Here is a 14,131-nt window from a genome sequence, read left to right on the forward strand (position 1 = left end):
ATCTGTAAACAACGCCAGAGAGACTCTATAGGCACCCTTCTGTCAAAATTTAATCGGAGTTTGATGGATGAGTAATTAAAGACCCTAATTAATTGATTGCTATTAACCCCCCCCCCCCCCACCCTCCACCCCCTCACCCCCCCACCCATCCCCCACCCATCCCCCACTCCATCTGTTACGCCATCTGTTATTCCCGCTATGTGTTTTAAAAATAGTACAAGTATGAAAAAACATTGAGTTTTAAGAATAATACAATTAAAGTATGAAAAAACAATAAGTGTTAGATAATCTAGAATAATATAACATTATAGTATATTTAAATAGATTTGGGGTGTTGTAGTTACCTTTGGTTTTAAACAGAATATCTTCCTGATATGTGAAGCGGGAGATACGGTCCTACCATCTGTGTGAGGTGGGTTAAAAGCCCCTCAGGATGGTTCCCATGACCTCTGGTCACCACACGTGGCAAGCGTGATACTCTGTCTCCGGACAACTAATATCCAGTCAGGATATAGATCCGGTAGGTACAATTTAAAACATCACAGATTCGTTCTCTAGTTACCATGCTTATTGATTATCAGCTATCAGCGCCCAGATTCTACGCCCGAGAGGGGATCTTACCATCTGTGTGAGACGTTGTTGTAGTTACCTCTGGTTTTAAACAGAAGTGTGAGGTGGGTTAAAAGCCCCTCAGGATGATGACCTCTGATCACCATACTGGTTGACTATCAGCTATCAGCTCTCAGGATCTGCAGCACTCCATCTGTGTGCCAGTGGCACATGTGACCACTTGTGAGCAAATTAAAAAACACAGTACAATTAGAGCACAAAAAACAATAAGTGATCATCAGTATCAAGATTAATACATAGATTTTCACCTTTCCTAGATAAGTTTAGATTTATCCATGCCATCTGTGTATGTGTGTATGCGTGCGAGGTGTGTGTCGGCGTGTGGGGGTGTGTGCGTCCAGGCGCAATAATAAACACATACCTCTAAAGAAAACCTACAGTTTAACTGTTTTACTATATTATTTAGGGTAGCACGACTAGTCGGTGCTGACTATGAGTTTGTGATTTCCTTCATCGCTTAAATTTTAAACTCTTATAGATTGTCTTTTTCTGTAACACTTGCTTTTTTCTTTTGGGGTTTGTTGCACAAATTCAAATATATGCCGGCTATCAGCCAAAAATTCAATCAGTGAATTTGTGTTTTTTTCTTAAATACTCCCTCTCACCGAGACTTACTTACATCTTCTGACAACTAGCCCCACTTATAATAACATTGACTAAGTTTGCTATTGGTACACTTTACCTAAAATTAAAAATTAAACATACTCACTACACAACCACGCTCCAAGAGTTGCTCATAACATGGTGAATTGTTTTGTTACCTTAAAAATGATCTGCAGCTTTTGTTCCTTGATGCTGTCTGTTCACTAACAGACAGTAAACCTCTTGTGATCGATAAGCTTATAAATGATCAATGTGAAGCATCAGTATGCGCTAAAGAAGATCATATCAGTCAGATTAAGTAAAATATCATTATACTCAAAGCAATCAAAATTATATTTCTCTGAAAGGTCTTTTTTTTTTCTCAGGGAACTTAGACTGTATGAAAGGAATCAGTGAAATATACTATGAAATATTTAATCTGCTGCATTCCGATAATAAAACTTCAATTGTGAATTGAATGATTACATTGCATCTAGATACAAAAGAATCAACCGTTAATTAGTAATCATACTGACTAACAAGATCTGATCAAACAAGAAACTTGACTACCTCAAGGGATTCTCACATTGGAGAATAAACCGTCTGACTTTCTTTAGCCACTAAATTTAACCTTACCAAAGTTTTGCCTCGGAGCAAACAGGTACTGAGTTTGAAGCGGATCAGACGCCTTCAGCCATTTGCTAAAGCTAGACTCCGGCCTTCCTCACTGTAAAATAAAACATTAGACTTAAACAAAAAGTTCAAGCGAACATCACTTAATTATCGTCGACTTGTTGTTTGTACTCATCTTAAACAAGTGGCAGGAACATTCGGATATAAAAAAAAGCTTTATAAGTTAATCTATTTAAGTTGAGTCCATGCAACAAGTAAAATAAAATAAAAAGTGAATTATTTGAAAGTAATGAGGATTTTGGGTGGTAAAAGTTGAACATTTTAACATGTCCAGACACTACACCATTTCTGCTCAAGCAAACCAAAAGGTTTTGAACAGAACAACCCTGTCAAATAATGAGACCGTGAATCTTTAATCTATGTAGCAAATATATTGCTGCTGCTGCTGTAAGCAGAAAATAAAAGAAGTTTTACGGAGAATAATATTTTGGATGAGTTTAAGAATATTGTTTGCCAAAATCACACGGTGTAACTACACTTGTCTTTTATATGTAGCAGTAATTGAATCTTTTTCAGGCAATTGGTTTGTATAAATTAAAGTAAATACGGTCTATTTTCCTGCTCCACATACTTAGCTAACAATGTGCCAGTTAGCTTCCCAGTCTGAACCTCTGGGCAATGTCTTGATTCAGTCAAATTTTCTATCTTGTATCTCCTGAACTCTGATATTTTGCTCGCTGAATGGAGTATCGGGTTTCTCTTACTTTAACCCGCCCAACTTGCACCTGATTGGCATGTTAGCCTTTTGATTCCCTCCCAGCGAGGCGGTGCTTCACAAAGCAAACTGTTTGTCAAACTGTTGATCTGCCTCATGGCTGTTTTAGAAGATATGGTGACTGAGTTTTAGAGAGTACTACCCAGCTCATCTCCTTTCCACAGTTTTTTTCCCACTTAGTTCCACTACTGCAGTGGATTTTATAGTCAATGTTTAAAGCCAGCACAGAGTCTGAAGCGATGGAGGAAATTTACGTCAATATGGAACCTGATGGACAAACCGCATCTAGTCACACAGGTAAGAACAAAGTTACAGAGAAATCTAGCATGTAATGAATTCAATTTTGCTAAGGTTGAGGTTTTTGTTAAGGTTTGAGCAGCTTCTTTTTTTTCCTGCAGAGCTTTGACTGTCTAAACTGTTTTACAGGAAAGAGGAGGAAACCTGGACCTGAGTCAGAGGAGCAGCAGGAGTCTCCATCCGGTTGGTGAAAAACCTGAACTGTCCCTTTAAATGGGTTTAAAATTGCTCCTTTAAGAACAATGAACATTTCCTGTTGATCTTAGACCCCCCGCTGCTGGGTAGAAAGTGAAGTTTAATCACTGTGATTCATTTCTCAAAATGTGCTTTGCTGCTGGTGAAAAACCTGCAGCTAGATTCATCTCAGTTCTGGGTCGGCTTACGGATCAGAACCGGATTAACTCATGTTGATCCGCCTCTCTGTGTTTAACAGAGTTAAAGAAGAAGACTGAGAGTGATGATGATGATGATGATGTTAAAACTGGTGAGTTTTTACTCCCGTGTCTTCAAACTGGGTTTTTCTGACATGTTATGTAAATAGACTTGTGATAATGAGTAAATAACTTCTACACACTATCAGAATCACTCAACACGGTTGTATTGTTTTATGAGGTCTCTCCTGATATCATTAATCTGACCTGTTGATGATCCGCTGCTCTTCATGTTTAACAGGGTTTGAATCTGATTCAGATTCTTCAGGTGATGAAACTCGAGCTGGTGAGTTTAATGAATCAACTTCACAGACAGAATCAAGTCAAAGTCTGATTATTCAGAAACTCCCTGACTCTTCTTCTTCTTCTACAGACGATCCAGGAAGTTCTCAGTCTGAGAAGGTAACTATCACAGTAACCAACAGTAGAGGTTGCGCCAACTAGTCTTTGCTCTGCAATGACTTTTTATAGAGCTTGTTGACTAGTTACAATCATATGACTAAACTGATTTTCCCAAGAAAATGTAAGATGAACTTGGTGAGTTTGTCAGCTTGAGTTGTATAAAAATGTATATAATTTACCAAAGGGGTTCTGTAATAGGAGGTTTGCATGGCATGTAAAAAATAAAATAAAAAAATTCAGACAATATCCGAGTGTCAGACATGTTTTCACAACTTGTAGACTTCTCAATGCAGACTGTCACTTCCAGCTCTGACAGTAAACGTGTAGATATTGTAACGTAACCTGAGTTACAGGACTACCATAGGCTAGCATTCAGCGTTAGCTTTTGCTAATTGACAAATCATGTTCGTGCCAAACACCTAAACAAAACACTCGACATCATTATGTTCTTACATGGCCATCATCTGCGGATTAGAGATGAACAGTGGAAGCAGAACCTCCTTTTAGTCCCAGTCTTTACATAAATCCTGACATGTTCTGCTGGTAGGTTTCAGAGGAATCCTTCCTAAACTGACCTATGCAAACTGCAATTTTCTTAGGCAACGTCGCAGGGACATTGCCAAAGCAAAAATAAAAAGCATCCATGCAGCTCTGTTCTCCATCACCTGGCGAAAATGTATGTTTTTTTGAGCTACGGAGGGCATTTGATATACTGTGTTCCAGAGCACTGTATGACTTTGTAAAGTGACATTGCATCTATATTTTAGATATAAATTTACTGCAGAAAATGAAAGCCAAGTAGAAAATATGTCTAACCAATAATTGTCTGTTCTTTTTTCAGAAGGTTCCTGATTGGGTGAGTTGGACACTTAGGTTTTATTAGAAATATTCCATTTTGTTCCCGTGTTGGAATTTGCTTTGTGACTTTCTATCATTTCTCTGAACCTGTTTCCAGAGACAGAGCATCAAGCTGCTGAAGGAAAGTGGAGACACCAATGGAAAACCTGTAGCTGGAAAGGTTATGCAGAAATGTGCTCTGTGTACGTATGAAACCAAAAAGAAGCAGGAGAAGAAGTTCTTCCATCTGGCAGTCGCTGACGAGACCGATTGCATTAAAGTCATGGTATATGGAGAAGAACTATTTAATGAAGTTGAAAAGGGACGACTTTACCTTTTCATTAATGTGGAAGTGGATGTAGTGTATGGTGAGATGGTGATGAAGGTGACCAACCAGAGCAGAATCTCAAAGACCAACGGCATTAAAGTTCCCAAGACTCTGGAGCTGCAGAGTCCATTGTTTCCCATCGAGAAGATCCAATCCTTTAAGGAGAAAACAGCAGCGAGTGTTGAAGGAACTGTGATTGAGGTAAGTGATTACTGCTGATAGCAGGTTCACAGCAAGAGATTTGTGGCTCTCTGTGTTTTATTATGCCGCACTGAAAACATTCGATCGTTTCAAGGATTGGTTTATAATCACTTTTTTTTGGTCCTCAGATTAAATGCCAGAAACTTGGTACCAAAGCAAATGCACACGAGTTCCAACTTGAAGATGAAACCGGTTCCATATGGATCAAGCTGTGGTGCAAAGAACAGCTGAGAGGAATGTCAGTGGGAGATGTGGTCAGAGTGACCAACCTGCGGACAAACCTTTACAATAAAATGGTGTCTCTGAGCTCCACCGACTTCACCAGAATTCATAAGGTACCGGTTATTATTCAGACTGCAGGAAATCCAGAGTGCAGAACGTTGCGTCTCTGTGTGACAGAGAACGTATAAATGTGAAGCGGAATTAAAATTATGCATCTTTATTTACTTTTTCCACATTCAAGATGAACGACTAATGAATGAATGAATATACTTTAAACAACATAAGACCTGGGTAGATGGGTGCCTGAAGCGACTGCCCTTTTGTTACATGAGAATAACAACATTATGAGGGGGGGGGAAAATCTCACACGGATTCATTGGAACTGAATAAAAACGATGCTTTGTAGGTTACAGAATATTATAAAGATCATTCGGGAATCTAAACATGTCAACTAATTTTATTCAGATAATTCAAGTGTTTGGTTACATGTGTATTAATTCATTATGATCCTGTTTCCCTGTTTGTGTCCAGATGAAAGCTGCTGCTGTCCAGAGTGTCACCATGCAGATTGTAGGGATCATAGAAGCGGGAAAGGAGCAGTCTGAGCTGGACGTGCTGATCAACGACAAGTCCAGATCCTTCTTCATCCATTCTTCTCTCCTGGCTAAGGTTTTTGGTGTCAGTCTGGATGACGACTTCAAGGACAGACTTGTGAAGAAAATCCCGTTTTCAGCCAAAGGAGAAATAAAACAAAACAAAATCCAGACTCTTAAAGCTGCAAGAGCCACCAAAACTTAACAGAACCAGAGCTTTTAAAGCTGAACGTGCTGTGGCCATTTATGATAACACAATTGAGTCAGAAGTGCAAGCAAATAAACCACCTGTTACCACCCACAACCTGGAAATTTTGGTTTTTGGAACAAAGAAGGCCGCGACAGAATGAGTCTTTTAAGTTAAAATCCTAAATGAGCTATTGGTGGAGAAACAACTTACCGTTAGGGATGCTCCGATCAAGTTTTCTGCTGCCGATTCCGATACCGATCACCAATGAGACCAATCTTTACCGATCACCTGGATTGACTGTTAATTTTTTGTTTTAGATGTAAATGCTACCATCTGACAAAATTAAGAAATTATCCGGCAATAAATTTACCTAACTTAGGCATAAAAAAATGCTAAATTCATGCAGGCACAATACAGCAGCTATTCAATCAAAAGGGCAACTGAAAAAACCTCCAGTCAGTAAAATAATATTTAACAGTAAGGCTCTCAGTTCCATAAATTATTAGTCAAATAAATCTGCCTATATCAAATAATGACAAGTAATAAAGGATGCATTCATTCAAAGTCAAACGCAGGCTGCATCAAAATAAACAATCTTTCGTGAGTGCTGATTAATGCTGGCTCTGATTGGTTATTTGTTCTGCAGAACACAGGAGGAGATTTATTATTTTTTTCAGAGATTATCTGTCTTTTGTTAGGACAGTGAAAGTTTTAATACATATCTAAAATATTTTCTTTTTTTTTTTTAAGTTACGTGCCGCAGCTTTAAGCAGATTTCATTCATTCCAGAGTTCAATCAGCGAGATTATTCATTTTGTGGTGATCCTAGTCTAAGAAAGAAAGAAACAAAGAAAGAAAGCAGCAAATGTACATGTTGGTTCCCCTGAAAATACGGATAAATTCAGTCATTGTAGGGTTAAAGTAATTTGAAGAGGGAGAAGCGTATAAACAAGTCAATGACGAGTCAATGACATGATGCATTCTGCATTTTTTAACTCGGTTAACTTAACGTTTTGTTTTTTTACTGACTTTAATACATTTAAATCGCTACGTTGTTTGATAAGTAGAATGGAAATGACTTTTTTTGGAAACGGTCTTGTAAATTAGCGTTTTATAAATCAACTGAATTGAATTAAGAAATTTGACCATCGGATTGGACTGAAGAGAAATGATGAGCAATGTTTTATGGGTTTTATAAAGCAAAGATTGGTATTTTTGTAACATCAAAAGTTCATTTTATGGTAAACAGAAAATCCAGCTTTTTGTAGTTTACTGGGACTAACAACCCCCGGACAAATTTGGAAAAAAATTCAGCTAAAGTGGGTGGTGCTTTAAGGCATAAACAGACACAGCCTAGTGTGGGGCCATATGTAGAGGGGATAAGCAAGGCTGTAGTAAGCGCCGTTACCGACTTGGTACTTTGTGGTTATAGTTTTCTCCAAATTGCGCTTGAAGAAAGTATGAACATGGGCAAAACTGAGGAACTCTATCAATCAACCAACTGGATATTAAAGTATGTCACCGGAGATTTGTTCTCCTGTCCACGCGATGAATCCTTGGCCCACTGCATCAGTGAAGACTGTCGCATGGGAGCAGGCATAGCGGTGATGTTCAAGAAGAAGTTTGGTCGAGTCTCAGAGTTAAAGAAGCAGAGTGAGTCAGACTAGTTACTAAAATCTTTGTTTTGGAAAAAATGTTTTATGTTCATTCAAATGTCTGATTTCAACAGCAAGTGCTAAATCATATCCTGTTTTGTATTTTTTTTTTATGTCCTAATAGAGAAGCTGCCGGGGCAGTGTGCTGTCCTGACACATGATCAACGTTTCATCTACTAGCTGGTAAACATACCACAATTATACTGCATAGGACCAAAACCTGTTTCATTATTTAATCTGGTAACTGTATCTTTCCTATTATGTGTCTCAGATCACAAAGAAAAAAACCCAGCCAGAAACCCACGTATGTCAGCCTAAGACAGAGTCTGGAAGACATGAAATCTCACTGCTTAGAAAATGGTGTCAATAGAATATCAATACCTCGGTTTGTAGGAACTACTGTGAATAAATGACTATAATAAATACCCTTAAATCTTCTTCTTTATTGGGAATAATTAATCAATTTGTTTATCTCGTATCTCCTCCCTCAGAATTGGCTGTGGCCTGGACCAGCTGCTGTGGTCAAAGGTGTCAAAGATCCTGGAACAGATCTTTAAAGAGACAAATATCTCCATCGCAGTATACAGCCTGCCCTGTGTTGGGTCAAAGCTTCAAATGCATGCCGTGTAGCACATTTTCATTGTGGGTTTTTTAGCTTTAAATCCTTTATAATCTCTTAAAATTTTGGATGAAATCAACACTCCTTAAACAGTTTTAAGGAAACAATAAATAAGGAAACAATAAAAACCAACCCATAAGATGTTTAGATACAAGACTTTTAACATCCCACTGATGTAAAAAATGATGTTTCCTGCCATTAAAGATACGAAACTTATTCCAAACACTGATGTTGCACTCTGTGAATATCATATTACATGATGCTACTACTAAATCATGCTACATAAAGTGATCCAACAAAGCCCCTGAGGCAGGTAAAATACAATAGTTATGCCTAAAATTTGTTTTTTTGTTTTTCTAAATCTATATAGTTGTTGAAAACGTAGCTTTTCCTGTGAATCTGTAAATCTAAATTGTGAAAGAGTTTGCTTCTCTAGCTTTATTTTTCTGACCCAAATTCAGGAGCAAGATTGTTGTCACAAGTTTTTTTTGTCATGAGTTTTTAGTGATTCTGATGCTTGACTTTTTTAGTATTTGTAACCTGTGAATGATGTTGTACAGAATATTAAGACTTATATCTTTGAAAATTGCTTTGTAAATAAAATTTAAGATCATAGTTTTTGACAACCTTTACCTGTTAAAACACCAGGCAACGGTATGTAGGAAAATGCCATTTGAAATTTTTATAAATTTCTTAGTTTTGCCTCAAAATGAACTTTTGATGTTACAAAAATACCAATCTTTGCTTTATAAAACCCATAAAACATTGCTCATCATTTCTCTTCAGTCCAATCCGATGGTCAAATTTCTTAATTCAATTCAGTTGATTTATAAAACGCTAATTTACAAGACCGTTTCCAAAAAAAGTCATTTCCATTCTACTTATCAAACAACGTAGCGATTTAAATGTATTAAAGTCAGTAAAAAAACAAAACGTTAAGTTAACCGAGTTAAAAAATGCAGAATGCATCATGTCATTGACTCGTCATTGACTTGTTTATACGCTTCTCCCTCTTCAAATTACTTTAACCCTACAATGACTGAATTTATCCGTATTTTCAGGGGAACCAACATGTACATTTGCTGCTTTCTTTCTTTGTTTCTTTCTTTCTTAGACTAGGATCACCACAAAATGAATAATCTCGCTGATTGAACTCTGGAATGAATGAAATCTGCTTAAAGCTGCGGCACGTAACTTAAAAAAAAAAAAGAAAATATTTTAGATATGTATTAAAACTTTCACTGTCCTAACAAAAGACAGATAATCTCTGAAAAAAATAATAAATCTCCTCCTGTGTTCTGCAGAACAAATAACCAATCAGAGCCAGCATTAATCAGCACTCACGAAAGATTGTTTATTTTGATGCAGCCTGCGTTTGACTTTGAATGAATGCATCCTTTATTACTTGTCATTATTTGATATAGGCAGATTTATTTGACTAATAATTTATGGAACTGAGAGCCTTACTGTTAAATATTATTTTACTGACTGGAGGTTTTTTCAGTTGCCCTTTTGATTGAATAGCTGCTGTATTGTGCCTGCATGAATTTAGCATTTTTTTATGCCTAAGTTAGGTAAATTTATTGCCGGATAATTTCTTAATTTTGTCAGATGGTAGCATTTACATCTAAAACAAAAAATTAACAGTCAATCCAGGTGATCGGTAAAGATTGGTCTCATTGGTGATCGGTATCGGAATCGGCAGCAGAAAACTTGATCGGAGCATCCCTAACGGTAAGTTGTTTCTCCACCAATAGCTCATTTAGGATTTTAACTTAAAAGACTCATTCTGTCGCGGCCTTCTTTGTTCCAAAAACCAAAATTTCCAGGTTGTGGGTGGTAACAGGTGGTTTATTTGCTTGCACTTCTGACTCAATTGTGTTATCATAAATGGCCACAGCACGTTCAGCTTTAAAAGCTCTGGTTCTGTTAAGTTTTGGTGGCTCTTGCAGCTTTAAGAGTCTGGATTTTGTTTTGTTTTATTTCTCCTTTGGCTGAAAACGGGATTTTCTTCACAAGTCTGTCCTTGAAGTCGTCATCCAGACTGACACCAAAAACCTTAGCCAGGAGAGAAGAATGGATGAAGAAGGATCTGGACTTGTCGTTGATCAGCACGTCCAGCTCAGACTGCTCCTTTCCCGCTTCTATGATCCCTACAATCTGCATGGTGACACTCTGGACAGCAGCAGCTTTCATCTGGACACAAACAGGGAAACAGGATCATAATGAATTAATACACATGTAACCAAACACTTGAATTATCTGAATAAAATTAGTTGACATGTTTAGATTCCCGAATGATCTTTATAATATTCTGTAACCTACAAAGCATCGTTTTTATTCAGTTCCAATGAATCCGTGTGAGATTTTCCCCCCCCCTCATAATGTTGTTATTCTCATGTAACAAAAGGGCAGTCGCTTCAGGCACCCATCTACCCAGGTCTTATGTTGTTTAAAGTATATTCATTCATTCATTAGTCGTTCATCTTGAATGTGGAAAAAGTAAATAAAGATGCATAATTTTAATTCCGCTTCACATTTATACGTTCTCTGTCACACAGAGACGCAACGTTCTGCACTCTGGATTTCCTGCAGTCTGAATAATAACCGGTACCTTATGAATTCTGGTGAAGTCGGTGGAGCTCAGAGACACCATTTTATTGTAAAGGTTTGTCCGCAGGTTGGTCACTCTGACCACATCTCCCACTGACATTCCTCTCAGCTGTTCTTTGCACCACAGCTTGATCCATATGGAACCGGTTTCATCTTCAAGTTGGAACTCGTGTGCATTTGCTTTGGTACCAAGTTTCTGGCATTTAATCTGAGGACCAAAAAAAAGTGATTATAAACCAATCCTTGAAACGATCGAATGTTTTCAGTGCGGCATAATAAAACACAGAGAGCCACAAATCTCTTGCTGTGAACCTGCTATCAGCAGTAATCACTTACCTCAATCACAGTTCCTTCAACACTCGCTGCTGTTTTCTCCTTAAAGGATTGGATCTTCTCGATGGGAAACAATGGACTCTGCAGCTCCAGAGTCTTGGGAACTTTAATGCCGTTGGTCTTTGAGATTCTGCTCTGGTTGGTCACCTTCATCACCATCTCACCATACACTACATCCACTTCCACATTAATGAAAAGGTAAAGTCGTCCCTTTTCAACTTCATTAAATAGTTCTTCTCCATATACCATGACTTTAATGCAATCGGTCTCGTCAGCGACTGCCAGATGGAAGAACTTCTTCTCCTGCTTCTTTTTGGTTTCATACGTACACAGAGCACATTTCTGCATAACCTTTCCAGCTACAGGTTTTCCATTGGTGTCTCCACTTTCCTTCAGCAGCTTGATGCTCTGTCTCTGGAAACAGGTTCAGAGAAATGATAGAAAGTCACAAAGCAAATTCCAACACGGGAACAAAATGGAATATTTCTAATAAAACCTAAGTGTCCAACTCACCCAATCAGGAACCTTCTGAAAAAAGAACAGACAATTATTGGTTAGACATATTTTCTACTTGGCTTTCATTTTCTGCAGTAAATTTATATCTAAAATATAGATGCAATGTCACTTTACAAAGTCATACAGTGCTCTGGAACACAGTATATCAAATGCCCTCCGTAGCTCAAAAAAACATACATTTTCGCCAGGTGATGGAGAACAGAGCTGCATGGATGCTTTTTATTTTTGCTTTGGCAATGTCCCTGCGACGTTGCCTAAGAAAATTGCAGTTTGCATAGGTCAGTTTAGGAAGGATTCCTCTGAAACCTACCAGCAGAACATGTCAGGATTTATGTAAAGACTGGGACTAAAAGGAGGTTCTGCTTCCACTGTTCATCTCTAATCCGCAGATGATGGCCATGTAAGAACATAATGATGTCGAGTGTTTTGTTTAGGTGTTTGGCACGAACATGATTTGTCAATTAGCAAAAGCTAACGCTGAATGCTAGCCTATGGTAGTCCTGTAACTCAGGTTACGTTACAATATCTACACGTTTACTGTCAGAGCTGGAAGTGACAGTCTGCATTGAGAAGTCTACAAGTTGTGAAAACATGTCTGACACTCGGATATTGTCTGAATTTTTTTATTTTATTTTTTACATGCCATGCAAACCTCCTATTACAGAACCCCTTTGGTAAATTATATACATTTTTATACAACTCAAGCTGACAAACTCACCAAGTTCATCTTACATTTTCTTGGGAAAATCAGTTTAGTCATATGATTGTAACTAGTCAACAAGCTCTATAAAAAGTCATTGCAGAGCAAAGACTAGTTGGCGCAACCTCTACTGTTGGTTACTGTGATAGTTACCTTCTCAGACTGAGAACTTCCTGGATCGTCTGTAGAAGAAGAAGAAGAGTCAGGGAGTTTCTGAATAATCAGACTTTGACTTGATTCTGTCTGTGAAGTTGATTCATTAAACTCACCAGCTCGAGTTTCATCACCTGAAGAATCTGAATCAGATTCAAACCCTGTTAAACATGAAGAGCAGCGGATCATCAACAGGTCAGATTAATGATATCAGGAGAGACCTCATAAAACAATACAACCGTGTTGAGTGATTCTGATAGTGTGTAGAAGTTATTTACTCATTATCACAAGTCTATTTACATAACATGTCAGAAAAACCCAGTTTGAAGACACGGGAGTAAAAACTCACCAGTTTTAACATCATCATCATCATCATCACTCTCAGTCTTCTTCTTTAACTCTGTTAAACACAGAGAGGCGGATCAACATGAGTTAATCCGGTTCTGATCCGTAAGCCGACCCAGAACTGAGATGAATCTAGCTGCAGGTTTTTCACCAGCAGCAAAGCACATTTTGAGAAATGAATCACAGTGATTAAACTTCACTTTCTACCCAGCAGCGGGGGGTCTAAGATCAACAGGAAATGTTCATTGTTCTTAAAGGAGCAATTTTAAACCCATTTAAAGGGACAGTTCAGGTTTTTCACCAACCGGATGGAGACTCCTGCTGCTCCTCTGACTCAGGTCCAGGTTTCCTCCTCTTTCCTGTAAAACAGTTTAGACAGTCAAAGCTCTGCAGGAAAAAAAAGAAGCTGCTCAAACCTTAACAAAAACCTCAACCTTAGCAAAATTGAATTCATTACATGCTAGATTTCTCTGTAACTTTGTTCTTACCTGTGTGACTAGATGCGGTTTGTCCATCAGGTTCCATATTGACGTAAATTTCCTCCATCGCTTCAGACTCTGTGCTGGCTTTAAACATTGACTATAAAATCCACTGCAGTAGTGGAACTAAGTGGGAAAAAAACTGTGGAAAGGAGATGAGCTGGGTAGTACTCTCTAAAACTCAGTCACCATATCTTCTAAAACAGCCATGAGGCAGATCAACAGTTTGACAAACAGTTTGCTTTGTGAAGCACCGCCTCGCTGGGAGGGAATCAAAAGGCTAACATGCCAATCAGGTGCAAGTTGGGCGGGTTAAAGTAAGAGAAACCCGATACTCCATTCAGCGAGCAAAATATCAGAGTTCAGGAGATACAAGATAGAAAATTTGACTGAATCAAGACATTGCCCAGAGGTTCAGACTGGGAAGCTAACTGGCACATTGTTAGCTAAGTATGTGGAGCAGGAAAATAGACCGTATTTACTTTAATTTATACAAACCAATTGCCTGAAAAAGATTCAATTACTGCTACATATAAAAGACAAGTGTAGTTACACCGTGTGATTTTGGCAAACAATATTCTTAAACTCATCCAAAAT

The 14,131-nt window shown here is 38.1% G+C and overlaps 2 protein-coding genes and 1 long non-coding RNA gene across 4 annotated transcripts; 2 read left to right on the top strand and 1 right to left on the bottom strand.

The window, feature by feature from the left end:
* The first annotated feature begins 2,665 nt into the window (after positions 1-2,665).
* On the top strand, positions 2,666-6,231 carry LOC111607550. Of its 2 annotated transcripts, none has more exons than XM_023329236.1 (9): positions 2,666-2,917; positions 3,047-3,100; positions 3,351-3,401; positions 3,590-3,634; positions 3,722-3,750; positions 4,595-4,606; positions 4,706-5,116; positions 5,245-5,451; positions 5,870-6,231. In XM_023329236.1, the coding sequence occupies exons 1-9, from the start codon at positions 2,830-2,832 to the stop codon at positions 6,134-6,136; spliced, it is 1,164 nt and encodes a 387-aa protein (XP_023185004.1). In that variant the 5' UTR covers positions 2,666-2,829; the 3' UTR covers positions 6,137-6,231. The 2 variants fall into 2 exon arrangements, with proteins under 2 accessions (XP_023185004.1, XP_023185003.1); XM_023329235.1 differs by having other exon boundaries at positions 2,667-2,917; positions 4,592-4,606.
* Positions 6,232-7,316: 1,085 nt separating this feature from the next.
* On the top strand, positions 7,317-9,123 carry LOC111607670. The gene is made up of 4 exons (XR_002752408.1): positions 7,317-7,774; positions 7,901-7,959; positions 8,048-8,161; positions 8,268-9,123. It is a non-coding gene; the product is annotated as an uncharacterized LOC111607670 (long non-coding RNA).
* A 1,106-nt stretch (positions 9,124-10,229) lies between these two features.
* LOC111607551 lies at positions 10,230-13,791 on the bottom strand. The gene is made up of 9 exons (XM_023329238.1): positions 13,544-13,791; positions 13,361-13,414; positions 13,060-13,110; positions 12,827-12,871; positions 12,711-12,739; positions 11,855-11,869; positions 11,345-11,755; positions 11,010-11,216; positions 10,230-10,591 (listed from the first exon to the last, which is right to left on the bottom strand). The coding sequence occupies exons 1-9, from the start codon at positions 13,629-13,631 to the stop codon at positions 10,325-10,327; spliced, it is 1,167 nt and encodes a 388-aa protein (XP_023185006.1). The 5' UTR covers positions 13,632-13,791; the 3' UTR covers positions 10,230-10,324.
* Between the last annotated feature and the right edge of the window lie 340 nt (positions 13,792-14,131).

Source organism: Xiphophorus maculatus, chromosome 24 (assembly GCF_002775205.1).
Source record: "Xiphophorus maculatus strain JP 163 A chromosome 24, X_maculatus-5.0-male, whole genome shotgun sequence".
Classification (NCBI taxonomy): domain Eukaryota; kingdom Metazoa; phylum Chordata; class Actinopteri; order Cyprinodontiformes; family Poeciliidae; genus Xiphophorus; species Xiphophorus maculatus.